Source organism: Diadema setosum, chromosome 13, assembly GCF_964275005.1.
Source record: "Diadema setosum chromosome 13, eeDiaSeto1, whole genome shotgun sequence".
Lineage (NCBI taxonomy): Eukaryota > Metazoa > Echinodermata > Echinoidea > Diadematoida > Diadematidae > Diadema > Diadema setosum.
Genome location: NC_092697.1, coordinates 11591735 through 11617348, shown reverse-complemented (window position 1 = coordinate 11617348; position 25614 = coordinate 11591735). Strand labels below are relative to the sequence as shown.

Sequence of the window (25614 nt, the reverse complement as noted above, 5' to 3'; positions counted from 1 at the left end):
ACAGTGAAGGCGCACACGTGGAATAAAAGGTGGCAGATACCACACAATTTCCAAACATTTAACAAAATGTATGCACCAGATCGTTGAATTGTAATTCTACAAATGCAGAAGCCCTCTCGTGCTGGAGGGGATACCCCCTCTCCGCTCGCTCCCTCCCCCACCCCCCTCCCCCATCACTGTCCGCCTCCATAGAGTTAGTACACTTTGCTATTTAAAATTTCCAAATATTCCACCAAAAATGTACAGATCGCTCAATTTTGATTCCTAATCAACGATTATTCAAAAGTTCCCTTGTGCTGCAGGAGAATACACCCTCCTCCCCCCCCCCCCCACACACACACACCTCTATGATTTTACCCTTTGGGAACTGAACATTTTCCAAATCTTCCACCAGAAATGTGCAGCCGTTCGCTTCTTTTCAATTCTAAAGTGCAGAAGCTCCCTAGCGTGGGAGGTGGGGGGGGGGGGGGGGAGACCCCACATGCACAGAGACCGGAATGTTCACGATTGGTCGAATATATTTTTGCCGTGGCGGTTGCTTGGGGCATACTGCCATTGTTCACAATAAAATCCTTTACACTTGTCCGTGATCGCTCTTTATAGATGTTTTGTTTTTTTCTCGAAACACAAAGACCCCTCTATATACTTAAAGGGATCGTATAGTTTTGGCTGAGACCTAATTTCAGGTTTCCAACATTTTTGGTGAGATAATGAGAAACCTCATATGAAATATGAGAGAGCATGGAATTCTATGAGGAATTCAACGTTTATTTGATGAAAATTGGTTTTGGAATGGCCGAGATATCCAAAAAAGAGCGATTCTAATAAAGTGTGGGACCCACTATTACGATCGCTTTGTTTTACTTTGTTTTTTGAATGTTTCAGTCATTCCAAACCCGATTTTCATTAAATAAACTTTGAATTCCTCTTAAACCGGTATGTTCTACTATATCATAAGTGTTTTCTTGGTATCTCGTAAAAAGTTAAAAGCCCAATTCTCATCTCCATCAATACTGTACTATCCCTTTAATCCTCTTAAACCCTTTACATTTGAGCACAGGAGTGATTTTACAATCGTGTGATGTACCCGATTAAATCAGATACATTGTCGTGTCATCATTAGAGAACCGATCATTCCTGATTGTAATAGCGCATCACATTTACTCCGTCAGCTACTGTACTCGTCAGACCGAGGTTTACTTGCACGGATGTTGTTCGCACTGCTTGAGTTGACTGGATTGATCTTCGAGCTTCTGGGTGTAATTAATGAGAATTATCTGACAATATCATTCTTCTTAGTTGATTTACATTGTCTCGTAACCCCGGATAAACTCACTTAATGTTTGCACATCGGTCTTCGTGATTTTCCGTACAAGAAAGCCATTGTAACTTGAAAAGTCCTGTCAGTGGAAACTTCACAGTCTGATCGCAATCACGATGTCGGCGTCATTGGAAAGAGATGAGGAAGAAATAATGCTCGAGGAACTAGAAAACCATTGCTGCCCGTCATCGGACAACACCCTAGACGTCGAAGAAGCTGACGGAAGAGATCGTGCCAATGTGATCGATGACGGCAGACGCTTAGTGATATACGGGATCAACGATCGACCTCCGTGGTACAGCACGCTTGTGTTGGCATTTCAGGTAACTCAAACAAAGATCTTCTACAAACTCCCATGTTCAAATAAACGTTTATAGTCGCAGTATGATTGAACAGACCAGAAGTAAAGGGCAATTCTGAAGGGAAAAAGTAAATATGATAATGCCGAATAAAAACTCAGAAAGTTATGAAAATGTACATTTTCGCTCATTTTTGCCAAACATTTCCAAGAGTTGACATGAATATGAACTCAGTGAGTTGACGATGGCATTATCTCACAATCTTGATGGAGCCTGTATAAAGAAATAACAAAAATAGATTTTTTTTTTCTTTACCGTAAGATACTACGCCATTAGATGAGAAAATAACCAAAGAGTCGAAGTACTCAGTGGTGAGGATTTTATTACCAAGCTCAAGTCAGCTCAATAGGGCTCACACCTGTTAATCTAATGACCGCATCACAAAATCGTACCAAAGATACTAAAAAAATGAAGAACAAAAATTAATCAAATATCCGAAAGGCAGTTTGGCAGAAAACTGAATAGCTGCTGATATTGCGTGTGAATTCCTCTGCAAACTGCATTTTGGTTGGAAGATGAGAGCTTTTCTCTCCGAATTTGAAGTTTGGGTGCATGTACAGAAAATGTGTGATTTTTTTTTAAGTTAAAAAAAGCTCGTAGTCTGGCTTTGCGAACCCTTGTACAGAGTTTAAGCTGAAGAACTCCCCTTTGAAATTTGATGGATGAAAGGCATACCTCACTTTTTCAGGTTATAGAGTGGGTATAGCATACTTTATTTCCATTGCAAATTAAAGCATGTGATAAATAATAATCCTAGGATACTACCTGCCCACAGGCAGGTACGTACAAGGAAAAAAATACAGTGGACCCAGTCCATCACACCGCAATAATGGTTATTGACATTGACACAAATATAAAACCTCATTTTTCCCAACTATTTTACAGATTTTTTGGGAATTTCGAATTTTAACACACGTCTCTATGAAATATTTACCCGTGTGAGTCCTGTATAACCAACGCCGATATGAATGACGTGAACAGCAACAACAAATAAAACCATATTCAACATCTACTAGCGTGGTTGCCTTTTTCTTCTTTCCCCTTTACACAAGTATCTAATACATGTACATGTATAACACTTGCAAGTGCTTGTGCCAGAAACATATTATTTACACTCAACTTGAACACTCAACATATCACTTATAATATCCCTAATTAAAAATATATACCATGTTCTTCACATAGTTACGGGTATATCAAATAAAACTCTGAATGAAGTACATTGTATTGTATTAATTCTTACTTTTGCAGTCAACACCTGGATGAACTTGCAAATGCTTGTGCCAGAAATACATTATGTACACTCGACTTCCACACTCAACATATCACTTATATCCCAAATTCAAAAAATACGATGTTCTTAACAGAGTTACGGGTATATCAAACACAACTCTGAAATGAAATACTTGTATTAAATCTTACTTTTGCAGTCAACACCTGGGGTATAAAATCCAATTGACTGATGCTTACAAATACACTGAACTAAAACTGTAAGTATCATCTTATAAACTTACGAAAAAATAAACCCTGTGGACCAGAATAACATCCAAAAAAGAGATTTAACCCAAGTGCATGTAGGTATGTGAACTTGCAAATACACTGTACGTGTAGGCCTATTTATTTCATATATGTACTACATAGCACATTGTGTACCTAATACCATTAGAAACAGATGGCAAAAAATCTTACAAAAATCTTCGTTGCAAAATAACATTAATCCTCAATAAAAATAGAATCACACACTTTAGTCTCATTAAACAGCAAATAAAACCATAACCAACATACTGGCGCTTGCTGAATAACTTCAAATAATGATCAGTCAGTTATATTATCTTTTGAGAGGAGCATGATTTCGTTTGAACCAAAACAAACACATAGGACATTTCAAGAGTTTATGTACAAACTACATGGTAACTTGTGGAATGACAACATTATTAGCTCGCTATCTTAAACGATTTTGATCAAATCTTCACTGCTGTGCTTATAAGATGTCATTCATTCTTTTCAGACAAACTTTTAACTGGTCGAGAAAGGTACCCTTTTAATTTCATCATGCTTTTATATGTATATTCTTGAACATTTTGTTTGTGAAAAATTCAGAGACGAGTGAATGAAATGGAATGAAACTACTACACAATATCGTCTACCAGTAACGTGTTTGCAGGTCCAATGTCTGTACGAACGTGCACAAACAAAGGCTTTCTTTGCAAAGGAATACAGACTGTACGTGCACTACCACGTTAATCTTTTGAGATAGGGCGTGTTTTGTTTTGTTTGTATTGTTGTTGTTGTTGTTGTTGTTTTTTTTTTATCGATAGAAACACGGGTTCTATATGGAAACGAGACCATCCGTACCTGGTGAACTCACAGCATAACAATACATTGCAAAGTAGGGCACATCTTTACACGGACGTCATGAACATTATCACACCTGACGAATGATACACGTAAAATCTAAACAGCAACAACAACAATATGAAAAGTTTATCACAGCCATACTTTGTGAGCAATTATAAAGGCTTCAGACAAATGCAGACATCTAGACATATGAAAAACAAAAATGTAGTTCTTCAAAGCTTAAAGGGATTATGAAATATGCATATGCGTGTTGACTTGTGTTGATTCATAATACCATGATCACCACTCTTGTGTCCAAATGTTTTATAATGATCATATATTATTATGGATACTACTTGTCCTCAACACTTGGATATTCTCACACACACATACACACACATACACACCCACACACACACACACACACACAATTCAAACCAAGATTCTGCCTGTGACATCTGTCAATCAACATGATCATTGGTAAAGTACTGATACGCTTAACTAAAGACATTGAAAACTGGGCATTTTCATATTAGTAGGCCTACTTTACCATTGATTGACAGATGATGTCACCCGCAGGTCTTGATTTGCATTTTGTTTGTTTGTTTTGGGGGGCGCATCCAAGTAATCTGAAGAAAAATAGTAGAGATATTGTGTTAAAATAAATGGCATATCATTAGGATATTCTTTGGGGCACACTTAAGTGATAATAAGGCCATTAATTTTGCAGCGCATATCCTTTTAACATGTCGCCACAGAATATCAATATCAGTCACAGTCCAATATGCAAATGAGACGAAGTAAGAAGGTCATGACCTCACAAGACAGGCTCGATCCCTTTTACTTGCACACTTCATCCAAATTTAACTTTGATCACGGGAATCAGAGAAGAATTCATTAAACGACTGTTCTAGAATTTCAACAATCTCGCAAAGACGGCTTTATATATTTAGGGAGTGATAGATTCAAAATCATTGATGAAACGAATGATTTCATAAGATATCAAAATGCAAGAACGCGATGTTGGGCGATCACAATAAAACTTTGCTATATTGGGAATATTGTTATTTCTTTCACTTTACTCCGTTTATTCTGCCTTTATTGAACTGACTTGAACATGGAGGTGAGTTTGTCATAAAGATGAAAGAAAAGTGTCTAAGTAAGAGTTTGCCTTACATATCCACTCACTCCTTTTATAGTGCCATAAGGGAAGCCAGACTTTAAGCACCATAAAAGGCACCGAGTAGACGCATTGCTGACACTGTCAAACATGGCTCCTTTTTCGGTCTTTTAATTGTTTTTTTTTTAGCGTTTAAATTTTTCATTGTGTCTCATATCAAATGGTATTGTTTGTCAAGTAATATTTTTATGTATGATATAAAGTCATCTTTCCTCTCTCTCTCTCTCTCTCTCTCTCTCTCACTGTCACACTCCGTTTCAATCTTCCTTCATTCCCCTTCTTTTCCCTTTCTATTTTGTTTCTTTTCTAAACTGCTCTCTACAGCATTTCCTTTCAGATTTCAGCACTCTCTTCACAGTGCCTCTCATCTTTGCCCCTTACCTCTGTATCCATGGCAACCTGGACACCATCTCTAAGCTGGTCTCCACGCAGTTCGTCGTTGCTGGTCTCCAGACCTTCTTGCAGACGACGTTTGGATCCAGGTGCTTGTCAAAGAACAAAACCGTCAGAAGAGGCATAACCTCAAAGGACATTCAAGTTCAAAAGCAATATGACTATCATTTAAAAAAATGAGGTAAAATCATTAAAATCGTCCAGATAAGATGGGTGGCTAGTCGGAAATGACAACATTGTGGAACCATTGATGCACATGTATATCTGAGACATGTCCATGACACAAATGGAGTTGTAAATTTACGTAAGGTAATTCGTCTCGTAATTGGCAAACAGACACGGGGTGAAGACGCGCAATTTCTTTAATAAAACGTTATTCTCGAGTGTGTATCAGATATGTTTTTGAGTGTGGTTTAGGAAAAACTTTTCCATTCGCTTCGGGAACATGCCGGCTGGCCGGCTATCATACCGGGTATATTTTTTTAATGAATCATGGGCTCTTCCAAGACTAGTAGTATTGTCTACATTGGAAATATAGCCCTCTCGATGTGTTTTGAAGCTATAATATTAACTCTGTATATGACCCCTCTAGTAGCTGCAGCACAGACGTCTTGTACTGCCTACCTTGCCTACTAGAGTGACCGACATAACACCTTTTCCTCCTGTCTTTTTCCCGTAGACTTCCTATCGTTCAAGGTCCTTCGTTTGCCTTTCTTCTTCCCGCCTTCTCTCTGATGAACCTACGTGGGGAATGCCCGTCGGTTCATGTAGGTGAGAACGAATATGAGCCAAAGTTTTTGACTTTGTATTTTTCATATCACTCTGAGTAAAAATCAGATTTTGGTGATTTACAATATAGTAAAAAATAGCGTGATGAAAATGGAACACAAAGTCTGTTTGTTTGCATTCCCTCAGTGTTAAGTTGCGAGTTTCAAGTTTCTGAAGTATTAGGAAGGAGCACATAAACATGGCTGTAAGCAGGATTTTTCTCTCTTTTTTTTTCGGGGGGGGGGGGGTATACATAGGCAAGAATACATTTGAAATTTTACGGGAACATGAAAGCGACGGTGATATATTTCCCTGCCCAACGAGGGAGATTTTGCGTTTTAGAATTGGAATTCAAAGATCTGGTGTACACTTTTGGTGGAATATTAGGAAAATTTTCAATTAAAATGTGAGAAGCAAAGATATTCACAAGGGCGGATCCAGGAATTCCGTAAAAGGAGGGGAGAGGACAAAAAGTATTCCTAGTGCCACTTCCGGGTTTCATCTAACAGGCGCAAAAAATATTGAAATAAAAATAGGGGGAAAAAACGCTTCTGCGCATTACAAAAAGGCTCCACAAAATATGGTTTCTTATCTTATAGGGATAACATACATACTGAATCTTGGTATCTGTCACCTAATATGACCAAAATCATTTTTATCAGAAAACTCATTACAATCATTCTACTCGTTGCCTTCCATGCACCCATCGCCAGCCATATCAGGCTTGTCTTATGAAGCTTTAAAAAATGCGAAATGAATCAACACACTTACGTAATGTTCTTACCCTTTCATTTTCCAGCTAATGGTACCAATTCCTCCGAATTTTCAGAAGAGGCGAGAACGGAGTTCCGAGCCCGCATGCAGGAGGCAAGTTTGGCAAAATATCGTTTCAGGGCAATTACCCCCGGAGGATATTTACCCCCGGGCTAAATACTGGTTCACGATAAAGTTAGGGTAAGGGTTAGGTTTAGGGTTAGCGTTTGGGTTATGGTTAGGATTATCGCGGATTGGGGTTAGGGATTTTAGGATCGGGCCATCAAAAATTTGTAAGTGTGTACTCATGTGTGTTTTTTTTTTCTGTTTTTCTTACCAGAAAGAAGGGGAATAACTCTCTGCTCAGTGCTTGAGAACTGCATGCATTTCAGCTATAGGTGCCGCGAACAGGCTGCAAAACTTAGCCACACTCAGCCTGTTTTGCCACCAAGTTAGGTCATTTTTTTTTCTCTCTCTCACGGTCAAATTTAAGATTTTATCTGTCCAATGACAGAAGTAGGTATACCATTGTTAATTATGATCAAGATAATTTTGATAACCATAATATCTTCGTAATATCATAATTGCTGAAGCTGTTTTGCATTATTGTGTGTTTTCAATGGCAGCTGAGTGGAGCTGTCCTTATCGCCTCCATTTTCGAGATCGTTGTCGGCTTCGCAGGCTTCACCAGCCTGTTTCTGCGCTTCATCGGACCACTGACGATCGCTCCTACGATAGCTTTGATCGGAATGTCGCTGTTTGACATGGTGTCTTCTAACGCGAGCCAGCACTGGGGCATAGCTGGACTGTGAGTTAGCTTAATGATATACCATGCAGCTAGTCATATCACACACACACACACACACACACACACACACACACGCGCGCACTCACACACAGATTCACATATATATATACATGTATATATATATATATATATATATATATATATATATATATATTATATGATACTTATAGATATACATAGCACATTAATATTGGTGTGGGAGGATACATAGAGATTGATCCGTACGAAGAGTTTGTGATGATCCTGACAAAAAGTTAAGGTTCTAAAAACATCTCTTCATCAGCTTTTCAAATCGTGAGTGGGCATAGACCATTTTGTCACATAATTACGTTTGTGCCTTTCCGGCATTAGAAGATCATTATACACAACATGTGGGATGGGAATGTATTTCCCTTGAGAGTAACGAATACCTCCAACATCCAACTGCTAGATCTTACAGCGGGTTAGGTACCCACGCAAACCTATATACGAATGAAGCTTCAGTATATCAGTGTAATGCAGAAACGAATATGATATTTCAAAATATTGAGCAGAATGATCTCAAAATCGCTAAAGGCTCTCCCTGTCAGTTTGTAGTATATGGGAGAAATCGACTGAAAATGTATCTGCAAGGGAAGAAAAAGAATAAGGCTACATCGTTTTACCTTGAGCAGGCTTCAAGATATACACAACAATATTCAGTGGCATCTTTATCAAGATGAATGTCTTCGTCTTTCCTTCTTTGAGGCGAAACGATTTTCTGCATTACTTTCCTGTAAACTCTTTTACAAATTTTGTCTCCCTTCCAGTACGCTGGCTCTCATCGCTATCTTCTCGCAGTATTTAGACCGCGTTAACGTTCCCTGTCTCGGGCTCGGGAAAACGAAGAGATTCAAAGTGGCCTGGTTCCCACTCTTCAAATTATTTCCGGTAAACGTAATCACCGTAGTTAGACACAGAAGCCATGTTATGATTGTAATTGTTTGTTGCAATTTATACATTTATTATTTTTGTTGTAATGTAACCTTATTCTCTACATCCCCTCTCCGCTTCTTTATACAGAAACAAGCATCTTATCAACTAATGGTACACCCACACTCATCTACAGGACCCTGCCATTCCAGGGGCCGTTGCGGGAGGGGGTCAAGGGTCATGATATCCCCCCCCCCCAATCAACGGGAAAAACATTCCCGGTTGGACCCACGGAAGTCATTGGTTTTGTGGTGATTTTCTTCAGTCAGTTTGTTTTTTAAGAGCCGCGGCTCCTGCATTCTCATAACTGTTCATTGTGAGGTACCACGTTTAAAATGCATCTCGGACAAGAGGGACATTGTGGTTGAAAGGTCTTGTCCACATATGTAAGTAATGGGAAGGACTTTACCGCCGGATGTCCTCTACTCCTAAGGAAGAGTCGGGAGTCTTAGGCATCCTTTACCAACTTTTCTTAGTGTCCCCACACTAGAATTCGCAGCCAATGGAGTGATGAACAATCACACGAAGGCGTCCCTCACCTTCGTGTAGAATTCGTTAGGTTTTTATGATTGCACAATCACATTGTACATCCAGTTTCGCACTGATGGGAAGACCGGTGAGTTGGCTCAGTCTGTAGCGCGTCTGTCTCCGGGTCCAAAGGACCGTTTTCGACTCCCCAATCTAACTAAGCAATGTTGCGTGTAATCAGGGAGATGGCCACCTCCCTGGTGTAATTATACCTTCCTCTCAAGCAGTTGTCTAGTGAGAGGCAAAACACACTTCATAAAACGGAGGTCCAGTGTGTGAGAGAGTCAAAATTCATGTACGTAAAAGATCCTGCTTCACTCATCCATCGCAAAGAGCAGTAGAGTGCATAATCCGTTGAAGTAGTCCCGCCTCACATCCAACGGGATCCCATCGAAGACCATCTATAGTGCACCTGAATATGGGCTATCCAGCCATCTTCTCAGGTGGAAAATGAAACAAACCAAAACCAAATTGTTTAAGGCCACCCTTGTGTGAGTTTCTCTATACACGGATGATTGTGCATTGGTTTCCCACTCCCACGAAGACGTACAGTTCTTGAATGATCGCTTTGCCGCTGCCTACACACGATTCGGACAGGTGATCAATCTCGGAAAGACTGAAGCCATGTTTTAGCCCTCAGCGCGTCACATACTACCAATGCACCACCGTGATTGCCGTGTACCCGAAGCTGCGGTCCTGAGTGCTCTCCTCTACTCCTGCGAGACGGTAACCACGTACCGCCGGCACATCCAGGTGTTAGAGTAATTTCACCAGCGATGTCTGCGAAGGATCTGTAGTATCAAGTGATAGGACAGAGTGTCCAACCTCAAGGTTCTGGAAAAGTGTGGCATCCCCACCATCCAATGCCTGATCATCGAGTGCCAACTGAGATGAACAGGAATTGTTTTCAGCATGAAAGACGACAGGATTCCAAAGATATATATGCTACTGCATGGACAGTTGCAACATGGGCACCATGGTCAAGGAAGACTCTTGAAGAGGTACAAAGACCATGTGAAAGCAAACCCTACGAGCTGCAGTTTCAGTGTGTGAAGTCTCGGGAAGCAAGATACGTGTACTGCCTATGACAGAGCTCTTTAGGTGGCACCAGTGTATACACAAGAGAGCAATCGGCATCCGGTCAACGAAGGAGACCTGGGTCCCGTCTCATAAAACTTATCAGCAACAACTGCCACATTTCTATGACAAATTTGCTCTCAGCCAATCAGATGCAAGGATTTCAGTAGCTTATGACTACTATCGTAACTTGTTATTGATAAGTTTTATGAAACGGGGCCCTGGAGACAGATATCCACTTCTTCGGGGTCCTTTCGTTGTAGCACCTGCGGCCGTTGAACTAAACTTCATTCTCACAGAACCCACCTCGGCAGATGCCTTGCCGGCCAATACTCGTATCTGTCGCATCGATAGCAGATTCCAACATAATTATGATTTCAGTAAGAGCACAAGTCGGTCGTTGTATTTTTTTTTTCTTTCCATACAATCTACAGTGCTTTCAATGGACACTCAAAACTCTTCCTGGTCGTTTTCCTGTTAAGCCAACTCTTTGCTTTTAATGGACAGCCGCAACTCATTCCGCTAGTTTTCTTTTTTTTTTTCCAATAGCAAATTCAATGAATGAGATTGATAAATGATTGTAAACTCTGACTCTAAGTGGTTTTCCATAGCTAATTTTTTCGTTCAAAACATTTTGTGTTTTTTTTTTTTCTTCAGGTGGTGCTCGCGCTCCTTATATCGTGGCTGTTTTGCCACATTCTAACCGTAACGAATGTGTTTCCTGACGACGAGTCGTCCAGTGGATACGGGGCCAGAACCGATCTGAACGACAAGCAACTAGCTTCCACTCCCTGGTATTACATTCCATACCCAGGTAAGACTGCTACAATACGAAAGAGAATAGACTATAGATAATTTACTAAAGTGAGTTCACTTCATGGTTATTTCGACCTCGAAACGAGGCTTTTTGAAATCTTTTTAGTCATTTCTTTGCTAGTAATTCATCAAAAAATTGTAAGTAGCTAATGATATGTGAAAAAAATTCAAATGAATGAGAAAAATGAATAAACGTTAATATCGTCACGTGTGGTTGCAACAGCCCTGAATGTCCAAGGGCCTTTGCACACTATACGAGTTCCGGTCATACGACTAACCAAATTTAGATCCGAAATAATTCACAACAGCCTCTCAATAAATACACTTGTTTATTTCATATCTAAACTCAATCAGTCGTGCGAACGAAATTCATAGTTATAGCGTGCGGTGGCCTTAGGTCTAAATTTTACTGTTGACAGATTCTTTTTGTTGTTTATTTCTTTTTCCAGTCATGTCATTACTTTCTTCGAATATGATGATTTGCATTTTGTGGAGCGTTTCTAAAACATCCGTCGTCCCATTTTCCTGGAATTGACCAGAAACGTTCCTGCTCTTTACGTAGGGCAATGGGGACCACCAAGGATAACTGCGCCAGGAGTTCTGGGTATGATTGTTGGCTGCACCGCTTCCATCGTCGAGTCCATCGGCGACTACTATGCATGCGCCAGAATAGCGGGCGCCCCTCCACTTCCTCCACACGCGGTCAACCGTGGGATAGGAATGGAAGGTGTCGGAGGTATAATCTCGGCCTTGTGGGGTACCGGGATGGGTGCTACTTCGTATAGTCAGAATATAGGAGTCATAGGTATCACAAAGGTGAATATATTTAAACTGAAAATAGATTATCAACTGCATTAAAGGTAAAACATAGTAAGCTTACTTGCAAGGGCTTAAAATGCATCTTTCACCCACTCGATATACTGGCAATAGGCATACATGGGAAAGCTCTCCCAAAAAACACTTGTTTCGCTGATGCGATTTACCGAGATAATGAGCTATTTCTTGCGGTATTTTGAAATTTAAAAAAAAAAAGTGAAATAACAAAAATCGGCATACCGACTTTTATTCCTGAAGCGCCCTCCCCGCTCAGTAGTGGGTTTGTAGAACGCTGCTTCTACGTGATGATCGATGATCAACCGTTTGTCAACTTCCAATAATCTTTCTGCCTTGATTTTAAAACTCCAGGTCGGAAGTCGATTCGTTGTACAAGTCATGAGTGTCATTCTGCTCATTCTCGGGCTGTGGCAGAAAGCAGGCGCTGTGATCGTTTCCATGCCAGCACCAGTCATAGGTGGTGTATTGGCTGCAACGTTGGGTACGTGTAGCCCTCATATTAGTCTGACTTTCCAGACTTATTGCCAACTTTAGTCATCCCTATACCACAAAAGGCAGGACCATCCCATTGATCTCTACATAAGAAGCAGTGGAACCATCTCGCTGAACCTGCTACTTCTTTCGTCGTTAGAGAGAGTTAATACTGCTGGAAGTATATTAAAACAGGCAGATGGTCTGGAAGACACACTAGTCTTAAATACATACGTGTAATCGTGTAGGTAGGTCCTATAATGTGTGAGTGTATGTGTGTATGTATGTATGCGTGTATCTAGGCCAAACATGTATTTCTTGAAAGGAAAATTGTCGATTAGAAGTACAAAATGAAATAGGTCCCAGTACTACCTTGGAATATCCCCAATAGAGACGAATGCACTGTATGATTTTGCTTGTTTCATCATTATGATGTACGAAAATACGTAGACGTGAGGGTTGATGTTCTGTCTCTCTTTTCGAAAAATGCCTCAAGTGATAGGCCTACAGAGAAGTTCGATATTCCTCAACAGACCAAATCAAAATGACCGTCCACACCATCTATCATAATTGTCTATGTTACAGATTTACCGCTCCGTTTTCATGTCTCTATTATTTTTATATACCGTTCACTGTTGAATCTCAAGTTGGCAACACCTTGGGCCTATCTTAATAGCTTTTTTTAAAACCATAATATTAACATTCTACTAAAATACACTTAAAAAGAGTCAGAATATTATTGAATATCAGACCATTATCTTCAACATTATATCTATAACAGGTTAGGTCTTGCCAAATGACGGAAAAATGGGAGATGATTTATGTGTCTGTACAAATGCAGGGATTCCAATGTTTCATTACCCGGTTCTCTAGGTATGGTGGTTGCCGTCGGCTTCTCCAACCTTCAATTCGTCGACCTCAACTCGCCCCGAAACCTCTTCATCATCGGCACCTCGTTCTACATCGGGATGGCCGTTCCAGCTTACGTCAATGCGCACACCGATTCTATAAACACGGGTACCTTCCGGGGAGGCAACAAGCCATGAGCCCCAACAGCCTTCTCTTATTTCCACATCAATTTTCTTCTATTGTTTCTTCTCTTTTTTTTTTCTTTTCCTTTTTTTTTTTGGGGGGGGGGGGTGTGATATTCTGTTGATGTAGACATGTTTTAAAGTACATTTTTAAGTATCCCTCATTGTACGTATTATTTGTGTTCTCATGTCTGTCTGTGTGCGTGTGTGAGGGTGTATGCAACGTGTATGTGTATTTTAGATGTACACAGAGGCTGCACGTTTGTTTTTTGTTTTTTTGTTTTTTGTTTTTCATCTATTTCCAATATGATTACTAATTCAAGTATCTGTGTCAGAGAATTTTTTATTAAGGGGCAGTGATTTCAGGAAGGAGAGCTTTTTACTGTCGCACAAACAATTAAGGTTTTGAGAAGTGAGTCAAAGATTGAATGCAAACAACGACTATAATATTATTGGACTAAGGTATATATCTGATTCATAAAAAGTCACAGCAGAAAATCTCTAGATTCTCATGATTCGAAAATGTGCATGGATGTCATCAAACCCTACAAAAAGACAGAAAAAGAGCTTGAATTCTCACTTTCTAAATCGGGTATAGACCTATAACAACCATGCACTGTTTTGATGCGACGTGTCAGCAAAGACGAAAATTGTTGCTCTAAGATCTGGAAATAACAGGTTACGACGTGTGACGACAGAGCGGCATTTTGTTTTAATTATTGTTGTTGTAGTACTGCAAGTAGGATTGATCACCCGCAATGAATTTATGGATGATGTTCTTTATTTTTTTATTATCTCTCTCTTTTCAGGCTCTGAGACTTTTGACCAGATATTGATAATCATTCTGGGCAATAGCATGTTTCTTGGTGGAGCCGTTGGATGCATTTTGGACAATACGGCTCCAGGTAATGACGTCAATGAACAGATGTCACGATACTAATCACAGAAGCGATGTTCTCAGAAACTCAAGGCCCTTGCTGTGATTCTATCTGCAGTGTAACACTTTGTAAGATGACGTTCCGTGTCAGGGGAGGAAGACGATAATTTATAGGCATGCGAGATAGGAAAGCAAAATAATAAGTTTATTTGTGGTATCATCTTTTATACTGAACATTTCACTCAAACGTGGTTAAAAAAAAACACTGACCAATGCTAGAAACTTTCTCCGACTCGTCTCAAAACAAAACTAAAGATAACAGCGTTCTTTAATACCTGCACTTATATGGCATGTATGGTGACAACCGACAAGTATAAGAATTTACTCGCTTAAGCTCCGAACAGAGGTTGTCAAAGCATCAATTAGATTTTCGATATGTTTTGCTGTTCTGCATGTTGAATCAAAACTCTTTTGCAATTTTCGTAAATCTCTCATTCAGACCAAAATACATGTACAATGTACAAGTATTTAGTATGTACAAAATTTGTCAAAGTAGATTAAGTTATTAAGATGGAAAACAGCTTGATTGTGTCATCACTTTCGATTCTAGAAGCGAACTTTACAGTGTACATTTGAATGCGTCACTCCATAATAGTTTTCCGCAGTGTCTGATTTCTAGCAGTAGATTGAAGGGCTAACCGGATGAACGTCAAGTAAGCCTTGCTGAAATTTAGAGGAGATCATTAACATAAGTTATTTTTGATATTGTTTATTACTAAATATTCTTTTGTATGTGCCTGAATTCTTTGGATATCAAGGGACCCCGGAGGAGCGAGGAATGATACAGTTCCGTGCGATGCAACTTCCAACCGACAGTGAATCCAACGTTGAGGGCGACAGCGATGAGACTGAAGATCACGTCATCCAGCGTGCAAACAAGTGTTACGACTTTCCCTTTGGAATGGCCGCCGTCCGACGGTGGAAATGGACCAGACGTGTGCCTTTCTGCCCAACTTTCACTGGATTTCCGAATCTGTCTAAGGGACTTAATCGTTGTAGGACCAAACACTCGGAAGGACACCGTCATAAACGTTATTAAGAATTAACAATTCAGAACTTTAAAAAGAAACATAATGGGATTGTCGTATTTAGGCTTGCTTTACATTCAAACTTATAACGTGGGAATCCAAAGCTACTTTCTCACATGATACCCCTGGAAGTGTAAGATTTATGACAAAATACTACAAAGCGTTCCAGGGTATACGTAAAGAGTAGTATAGGAGAACTTTCCCTAATATGCCTCAATCATCTCTTGCGACTTGCAGGTAAATGCAGGTAAATTGGCAAATTTACACGTGCACGTCTTGCATAATTTGGGGGATATTACACACCGGATAGACCTGTATTAGACGGAACGCTTCTGCGAATATTATGTCATTCTATGATTGTTGATAACTGTTCATAGTAGTCGCGGTTTGGCCATTTTGTTGAAGTTTCTTCAACTGTTCAAACTATTCAAGCGTTCATATCATAGCAGTTTCATAGTAGTATGGCCATTTTGTAGAAGTTTCTTCAACTGTTCATAAACTATTCATGCATTCATATAAAGTCAGCAATATTGTATAGAACTAATATCAAATTAGCTGTACTCTAGTGTATAAATGTATTGATGCTTGTGTTTAATGATAGCATTCAGCTTTTGAAATGTTTAGTGTGATGAGTAATAGGAATAAGAATATTGGTCTCGGATAATCAGCGTGGGTCATCAATGTGTGTACATAATATAGATTGCAGTTCTTTCTCCCACAATCTATAAATATAAATCACTAATACCCTGAGTCCTATGTACAGGTCAATTTTGTGAAATGAAAACATTACTTCTTTTTTTTCACGGATTCAAAGGAAGATAGTGTAATATGGTCTTCTTTGTCACTTTGACAACACTATTCGCAGACGGCATATTAGTACAGTTGTACACAAATCTTGCCATAGGATCATTCACAACCAAGGGTTATTGTGTGTACCGTATACGCCTTCTGTCAAGATTTCTCCCTAATGATAACGAAATAGTTTCCATTTCCATGAGATATGAATTTTCATCTTATTAGCCTGTTATAATTATGATACATGAAGAAGTTGCGAAAATTACTAGACCCTTTCAATTTTCAATATATACAACAAGAACATTTTTTTTAAAATGGGAATATGTCTTAACATCCCAACGCATACTTGAATGTTTCAATAAGCATTATTTTGATGTTACATTAAATTTTCATGGTATAGGAAAATTACATTCTCCAGCTTTTGTTGTGTGTGTGTGTGTGTGTGTGTGTGTGTGTGTAAATTGTGTGTTAGGATATAAACGCATTGATAGTTTATGTGTTCATTGACGACAAGCTTTTTAGATATTTAGAATGCTGATTATATACATTGGCTGACAACATTACGAGTATTATGAGTTATTCATTTTTTTTTCAATTCAAATGATTTTATTTCCACACGAAGTAAAACAAAGCAATAATGATAACGCTTACATGAGTACATACTATTTTAAGGAACTTTGAATCACATTAATGAGGGAAGTTTCAACAAAACATGGATACAATCATAATGATATCAACTTTGTTGCACTCTACTCTAATACATTATCATAATAATTATTACACAATTATCCATACGCTTATACAACGGGTTGCCCCTGTTAGTAGCAGACGACCTTTTCTGAGAAGATTGGGCCTCTTGCCATACGACAAGATTATCACACACATACCCATGTCCGTCTCTCCCGCCATCGCTCATCATTCATCGCAGATGTAGTCCCCATCTCAATATACATGTCATGATGATGTATCTCTGCACACTGCAGCCACAGCCGGAAGAGGCACTCTGAGATTGTAAGGTAGAGAAACTGACCTATAAGTGCACAACCGCATTGTTTTTCAAGTTATGATTTAATAGATTATGAGTCACAAAGAGTAATTGCTATCAATGATTGATATCGTTTTAAATGACCAGTCTTCTTTTCTGTGTATGATCGTAGGTGTTGTTTAATGCAGCTTTATGCGTTATGCGTATTGACTTGAAGCAAACAGAATTTCCACACGGATGGACAAAAATTAGACATTCCTTAGTTACTCTTCCTTTTATTACTTCTGTTCTACCTTCGATGTATACATGTACAGTGTTGTAGTTTATTTCTTATAGCTTATTTCTCTTTTTCGTGGCGTTCTTTTGAATTTAATTGTATCATGTTATTTCTATTCCTGTCAGTCTATCGTGTGTGCATATATATATATATATATATATATATATATATATATATATATATATATATATATATATATATATCAAGAGGGCGCCCTTTTAAAACAGTTAGCAAACTGACTGTGCGACCTTTTCTTCTTCAGGGAAACATGAATGAATAATAAACAGATAATAAATTGAACTGAAATTGAAATGAATGCAGGAGGTTTAAAAAAAGTAAGAATGTGTAGACCTTACTGATTGTCGTGCATGGTAATTATACATTTGTTATATACTCTCTCAAAAAAAAAATCGAGTGAAAATATTAACTCTTAAAAGAGTGAATACAAAAAAAAAGTGGATTTAGAGTGAAATTGGACCGAATTTCGAGTGAAAATGTTCATTTTCACTCGTTTTAGAGTGACCTCAGGGATCACTCCAAAATCTTCGAGTGATCCTTGAGGTCACTCCAAAATGAGTGAAATTGAACATTTCCACTCAAAATTCACTCCAATTTCACTCTAAATCCACTCTTTTTTTTTGTATTCACTCTTTTAAGAGTGAATATTTTCACTCGATTTTTTTTTTAGAGAGTACGAACATTATAGACGGGTGGAGTGACAGAGAAATTGCAATCATTGCTCACGTTTTATTTGAGAAAACTTGCCAACATTGTTAGTTACTGCGTTACAAAATAAGAACATTCAATTTGTCGCATAGCTATTTCATAAAACAGCTATATACTATACTGTAATATACTGTAAATGAATGAACAGTCCGCAGGCATGCTTTTCATGTACACGTCATGTTGTATAATACTGTGCTCTACAAAACAAAGACATGCATACCACTAACCAAAGAGACTTCAGAATAGACCTTTATACTAAAAATACAATGCAAAAAAAAAAAAACCAAAAAAAAAAAACCCTCTCATTTACAACGGACAACAGTCTCCGAATATTCTGATTAGAAGTCTGAAATCAAAATGTCTTCGCACATTCAATTCCAGTCATATTCATCGTCTCTCAACAAAGCAGGAACATGACCGAAGCGATTTATAATGATGAAATTTATGTAAATTTGCTAGATCCCTTAATAATTGCAAGCTTCAACATCGAACACACTGTGTAACTCATTACTATCTGTACCCCCATTTTTCGAACACAGATCTCGACCTCCTAGTGGACTGAAAAATGTTAAATCGTGTAATTTCGCCCTCCTCTGTACAAGATATTGCCACTTGGCATCTTTAGAAAAAAAAGTAAGTAGAAGAAGAAGAGGAAGAAGAAGAAAAAGAAGAACAAGAGAATCGATATCAAAGCACTGTATACCATTGGGAACAGTGATTTTAAAAAAAAAATGTTCAAGATATCACATTTTGATGCATATGTGAAGGTCAGTTGCTAACATAACATTCCTCCATGTAAAAAAAAAAGTTGCAAATAAAGCCTAAAATACAAGGAGATATCACTGTTTTTCGTAATAAACCATGACTGTAGACGGTTTAGTCTCGAAACATTTTTGTCATAACTATTGTTCACATTTTGTATATCTAACAGTACTTATCATTAATCATACCGACTCAAAATTTTACATTGGCTGTTTCTATTCCTAACTCACATTTCCGAACTATTTTGAAGCAAGAAAGCTGGGTTTTTGTTTCATCTGCGAATGGTAAATTATGCCTTCAACATTTGCAAAAAGAACCGGGTGATCCCCTACATCAGATGGCTTTTGTAGGTTTTAGTCTGCGTTCACATCATACTACCTTGGTCTCATCAATCTAATGTCATCTTATCCCCGATCGATTTCCTATAGTATCTGTGATATGGGGCGGATCTAAATGGTTTTGCACGGGGTCTCTTTAATTCTCATGAACAGGTTAAGAGAGGTTATCTCAAATATCCCCCCCCCCCCTCCTTGGTTTGAAAGGAGAGATGAGTTACAGTTCTTGACCTTTACTTCAGCGTCTATCGCCCAAGACACATTTACCAGAGATGTTGCACCCCGCATCCAACTGTTGAAATAAATGGAAAGTCTCATGTCGGTGATTAATCCTACTCATTATTGTTATGGCCTCAGTGTTTTGTTTGTTTGTTTGTTTGTTTGTTTTGTTTTGTTTTGTTTTGTTTTGTTTTGTTTTGTTTTGTTTTTTTTTTTGCTTTTTCGGGTTCATAAGATTTCAAATCGACCTGTTAGAATTTGATATCCTTCCTGGACCCCCATATGTGGGACCCCTTACCTTGTGCAAAGAAAAATAAAACACATATAATTTACAAAGACCGGTAATAGACGGATCACGCTGATTTCTTTTCTGGATCTCAATCCAGGGACCCCTTAATTTGTAGGGGGAAAATTACGACCTAATTTATAAAGACCGGTACATGAATCACGTTGTAAAGCTAATCGTTATTCTTTGAGTATAGGAACTTCTCTTCTGCATGGTGAAGCCAAAAATAGCAGCATGAAACTTTCGCGAATTGGAGCCGACATCCTTTTTCGCGGCACGAGACTTTCGCGAATCGCCACTGCCATTCGGTGCATTATGGAGACAAACACTTTGCGCATATACATTTCACTTTCTGCGAATCTTTCATGCAGGCGAAATTTTCTGGTTTTGCATGATTGCGGAGCGCTTGACACGGCAACAATACTGAATTGCATCGATGCATCGTAACCAGGGTAATAATATGTAGTATGTGTGCGCCTGGAGCACTCTACAGAATGGATTTGGCGCAATATAAGTCATGTATTATCATTATCAGTCTACGTCTTGCTTCCACCACGAAGGAAATGTGATGATTGTTTCTTTCTTTGCGTATACATGTACCATCCGCTCCTGTTTTGACTAGGATAACTTCATCCAAATCCACGGAAGAACAACTCTCAACGTGGCAAAGTCTCGCCTTACGGCATCATCACTAATGGCTCACAACGAAGTGGTGTGATCATAAAGCTAAATAAAGGAAAAGAAAACGAAAAATCAACTGAACAAAAAGACATCTGCCGGAAATAGCAAGCTAGTCATCAGTATTTATTTACATCCTCCGAAGGACCAAAGTTTTGGCAAGGACTACGCATTATGTCTACCCCCACCCCCTCCCCCCCCCCCAAAAAAAAAGCAGTTCTGCATTTTAATGTCTTCCTCATTCCAATCTGTGATTGAATAGGCTTGCAATGAAATCACGTAAACATGATTTTAAAAAAAAACTCTCTGAGTTTTCGTTCATTTTTCATGCAGACGATTTTTTTTGTAACAATATCGTCTATCAGTTTTCAAAAGGAGGGGTACACTAGTCTGTATTTGTATTTTTTTTTTTTTCGCTTACTGCTTTGTCATAGAGATTTGCAGCAACCACGGGCTAACCCGACGTTCCAGTTTGCCGTATAGTATTTCTACTAAAATCATCATGATGATCACGTAAAAAAAAAAAAAAAAAAAAAAAAATTGAACACTGCGATTATGTTTAGATAGAGGTTTGGCTATCCTACATTACTACGAACCTTTCACTTTAAAGCCTCACGCTGACGTGCGTTTCCAAGGAGAGTTCCTGGTTTCAAATCCCAGCCCCCGGAGACATACTATGCTTTCTACCTGTGTTTGAGTCAAAGTGGAAATTTAATCGTGTTGCTCCACGCGCCGGAAGCAGGGGCAAATTGAAATTATTCCCTAGGAACGGGGAAACTTCTGACATCAATTTCCGACGATTCCTCCGCTGAACTTATTTCTTTTTCTTTTAGTTTTGAGTTCTGGGCCTGATCTTTATTTTAAAGAGAACGGTTAGCCCATAAGTCCTATGTTTCACCGACGTGCGTATTGGGAGTAATAACATAATTATGAAAACCCATCTATGACAGGATAAGCTATGTTCTTGATCTCCGCCAAGATTTGAAGGCCATGTAAGTCACTGAAGAGCATATTTTATTTCATTTCACATACATTGCAATTCAATTTAAATTAAACCTGAATTTCTTTGAACATATTTGGAATAGATTTTCCGTCCCATTAAAAAAAAAAAAATATAAAAAAATAAAATTTGTCCCTCCCAAAACAATAGCAAATATATATACAATGAAACGATCAGTAGCCTATTTGAAAACGGTCTTACACGGTAAAATTCACTTTGTTAAAATGTCAGAACTTAATGATTTTTTCATACACCAGATCCTCTTCATGCTTTCGTGTCTGCAACGTTATTAGGATAAGGTTATAAAGGTCATCTGTTTCTCTTGAAATATCCATTTGTATTCATTTAAATGCGAAGATGGCTGTGTTAGATACAGATCACTCGTCCTTTTGTTACATGCTCGATAAAACGCTGAAAGAGAGAACAATAGGTGGAATTTCATCCCGAATTTGACCCCATGTACACTTCATCTTCAGTGGTTGAAGAATCACCTTTCTGTTGGTGTATTGAATTGTGTCCAAAGGATAACCCCGTATCTGGCGTTTATAGAACTCCAACATAATTATATTTGTGACTGTGATAATAACTCTGTTCAAAAGACCCACTAGAAAGTCTATGGGTTTCTTTTGCTTCTACCATATAAGATACAATTTTCGGCACACAGGTAAGGTCGCCGGTTTTGCTCTTGCAATCCAGTAATGCCTTACACAGTTATACCCAGGGGAAATGACAAAAGCATAAAAGATGTCCTCGTATCATATCACTAAAACGGTTAGCGCGTACAAATCTTATCATGACATGTAGGCCTATTTTTTCAGAGTTTGGCATGCATGAAACTCCAGTAGGCCCTAGTTGCATACAATGCACTATTATCAACAGTATCATCAACCGTTTATCACAATCAGAATATCGAAGTGCTATATATTAAGCAACAAGGATGCAAAGTTCTTATATGCTAATAGATGTTTGTGACCAATCTAGGAGCTCGACAGCAGCCGCAAAGTCAGTGACAGACTATCATCTCAGCGCTATTTTACATTGAGTGTCAACACTCTGTCGGCTCTATGGACGAAGAAAGAAAATGCTCCTATGTATAACCGCAAGTTGATTACAGCTTGTGGTGGCACCCTCTTGTTATAATCACAATGTCTTGCAAATTTTCACCCCAGTGTCTACCTCAATACGCCTGGGAGAGACAATGTCGGAAAGAATCTTGGTTCTGGTCAATGATTTTCGGATGACGTAGAGGCGTCCGGCTGTACAAAAGGCAATGCAGGATGGCGAGAGGAAAGTCATGTAGTACCAGTGTCTTGACGGTGTCTTGATCCTCACATTCTTTACGACGGTTCCGAGATGTTTTCCACCCAATGTGTAATGCTCAATAGAAAGAGTGCCTTCCGTAGGTCGCACGCACGCTATGTAGAGCTGGTCTCCATCGCTGATCGCCGGATACAGATATCCCTTACGTTTCGTCACCGACCACACGATGCCACCGCTTTCATCGATCAGCGAAACGTTGCTCAATCTCTGCGTGACGATGACGCCTGTTGTCGTCGGATGGACTTGCCGAGGTTCCCTGTCGGTTTCGACGATCCTTAGCGGTCGTCCTCCTGCTGACGAAAACACGTAGATTTTCTTCAGATCCCAGTAGGAAAGAAGAATATTGTCGTCGTGGTCGACGGCGAGCATGGTTAGGCCAGTTGCGTCCGAAGGAGTGTCGTAACGAGTCTCCGTCGGGGACTTATCCGCGTTGAACAACCTCAATACTCGACGAGTGTTTGTGACAACGAATCTACCATCACTGAGGAAGGCGACGTCGTGAGTACCTCGATCATCGGTATCGACTAACATCGTTCGATGACCTGTTAGAACGTCGAAAGAGTCTACTCCCCCGTTGTAGTAAGATATTGCGACCTTATCGTAGTCCATTCTTGCAAGTCCATTCATGGCATCGTCTCCGGGTATGTCGAATTCGTTGTCCACAGTCCAGCCAGTGACATGGGCACCAATCTGACCAAGATCAAGGGAATCCCTGGGGGCAGGCACAAAACAAGTCTTGCTCGTCACATCTCGTAATCGACCAGGAGCTGCCATATCTATCTCCTCGCTCAGCACCTGGTCGAGTTCTTGATAAAGGTGACCATGAGCAACACGACTTTCACCACGAAGTAACTTTCTTTTCCCCTTTGATATCAATTCATTAGAAACGGATATTCTCCTGGAGAGTTTAGCAGCGACCACTTGCAGCTCACTGAGTCTGCCGTTGTATACTGTCTCGACTTTGGCCACCTCCTTCAATATTCGAGCTCGATTTTCCTCCAATCTGCGCCTTTTTTCCTCGTATGAGCGATTGATTTCAGCATTGATTCTAGCTATCACTGTCCGTACGTACTTTCTTTCCTGCTCGATATCACTGATGTGTTTGCTTATCTTGGCCGTGCGAACTGAACTCCGCATCACCAGCATGTCGATTTTCTGTCTCGTCTCGTGCTCATATTGCGCGAGATCCTTAACGGCATGGTCGTGACTGCCATGTTTTGCTGCTTTGCATTTAGGACAAGCGATGTCTTCACAATCCTGGCAATAGAAGCCCAGTTGTTCCGTCTTGTGCTCTCCACACATCATCGGAAACTCATCGTCGGATGCATCATCCACCATCTCTTCGATAGGCACAATTCGATGATCCCCAAACAAGGACACCATCCGTGTGTGGCCGGAGTAGCAGCTTTCGCACAGGTAGCCGTCGCAGTCGAAGCAGAACGACACAGCCTCAGGTTGTTCTGTAACCATAGACGAGTTCGATCTTGATGTTGAAGAGCGTTCGTTGCTGATCTTGCACAGGTTGCACGTTTGGTGAAGACGGTGTCTGGAATTCTGCGTCACCGAGAGGCGCATGCAGTCGCCTACCACACCCCTTAGAGTCGCGTTGGAAGACAGCCCTCCAACTCTCTGCTCCGTGAGCGGCGTTGGTTCCTGGCAGAGCGGGCACAGCATGTCTTTGCAATCGGGGTGAAATTCATCGTATTTGACCAAACACTTGCGACAGAAAGTGTGTCCACAATTCAGAAGTGTTGCTTCCTCAAAGATGTCCATACACAGAGGACAGTTCAAATTCTGGTATACTTTTCTGAGAGACGCCATGGCATTTCGTTGAAAATGGACACCATGAAATCACACGAGATGTAAAAATAAAGACAAAAAATACGCCGCTTTGATGGATAAAGCGGAGATGTAGTCAACAAAAGCAAGAAATATTACACCATCTGTCCGCGTTGCAAAGTGATTTTCCACGGTCTCTTTTTGAGGCAGTCAATTCTAAATCAATCCTCCCATTCTTCTTAGTTCCATCATAAGACCCAATGACCGTGAGCTAAAACGCAAAATGTTGGCTTTCATCTTCACTCGCTTGTGTGCGGCATCTGGCTGTTGATGCGAGTTCAGAAAAGAGCACTCGCCACCGAATGTTATTCCATGTCAAATGTTTGCAAACATTGCTCCAACGATATCACCGTCGACTGAAACGCTAGGAAATTCATTTAACGATAGACGACGTTTTTAAAAGTTCTCGATCCAGCAAAAGACCTAAATCCTGGGTGTAGACAGGACTTATCCGGATGAGACACAAATCTCAAATGGTGTTTGACCCTGTGCCTGAGCCAGAAAGCAGTCAATACAAGTCGTTTGACAGCAAAAAGCTCGGGCAGCGATGACGTAAGTATTACACACCCAAGGCTCACGCTAAAGATCTGAGCCGAAGGCGGCGGATGCACTGATTTTATTTTAAAGAAGACTCGAAACTCGACTCACGCACAACATTCAGTTAGTCTACGGATACAATAATTTCAGCCGCAAGTTCGTCTACAGATTCTGTTCCATACATATTTCTCTTAATTTTGAGTTCCGCCTTTGTCATTCGCATGGTTGTGTCCATTTATGTGCGCCGCTACAATTGATTAATT

The 25614-nt window shown here is 39.7% G+C and overlaps 2 protein-coding genes across 2 annotated transcripts; one reads left to right on the top strand and one right to left on the bottom strand.

Moving 5' to 3' along the window:
* Nucleotides 1–1437: 1437 nt before the first annotated feature.
* On the top strand, nucleotides 1438–18937 carry LOC140236415 (solute carrier family 23 member 1-like). The gene is made up of 13 exons (XM_072316341.1): nucleotides 1438–1644; nucleotides 5522–5679; nucleotides 6270–6361; nucleotides 7158–7225; nucleotides 7738–7919; nucleotides 8708–8828; nucleotides 11133–11289; nucleotides 11854–12107; nucleotides 12477–12606; nucleotides 13470–13613; nucleotides 14437–14532; nucleotides 15323–15559; nucleotides 18915–18937. The coding sequence occupies exons 1-13, from the start codon at nucleotides 1438–1440 to the stop codon at nucleotides 18935–18937; spliced, it is 1869 nt and encodes a 622-aa protein (XP_072172442.1).
* A 3858-nt stretch (nucleotides 18938–22795) lies between these two features.
* Nucleotides 22796–24796, bottom strand: LOC140236414 (uncharacterized). The gene has a single exon (XM_072316340.1). The coding sequence runs from the start codon at nucleotides 24794–24796 to the stop codon at nucleotides 22796–22798; it is 2001 nt and encodes a 666-aa protein (XP_072172441.1).
* Nucleotides 24797–25614: the final 818 nt, after the last annotated feature.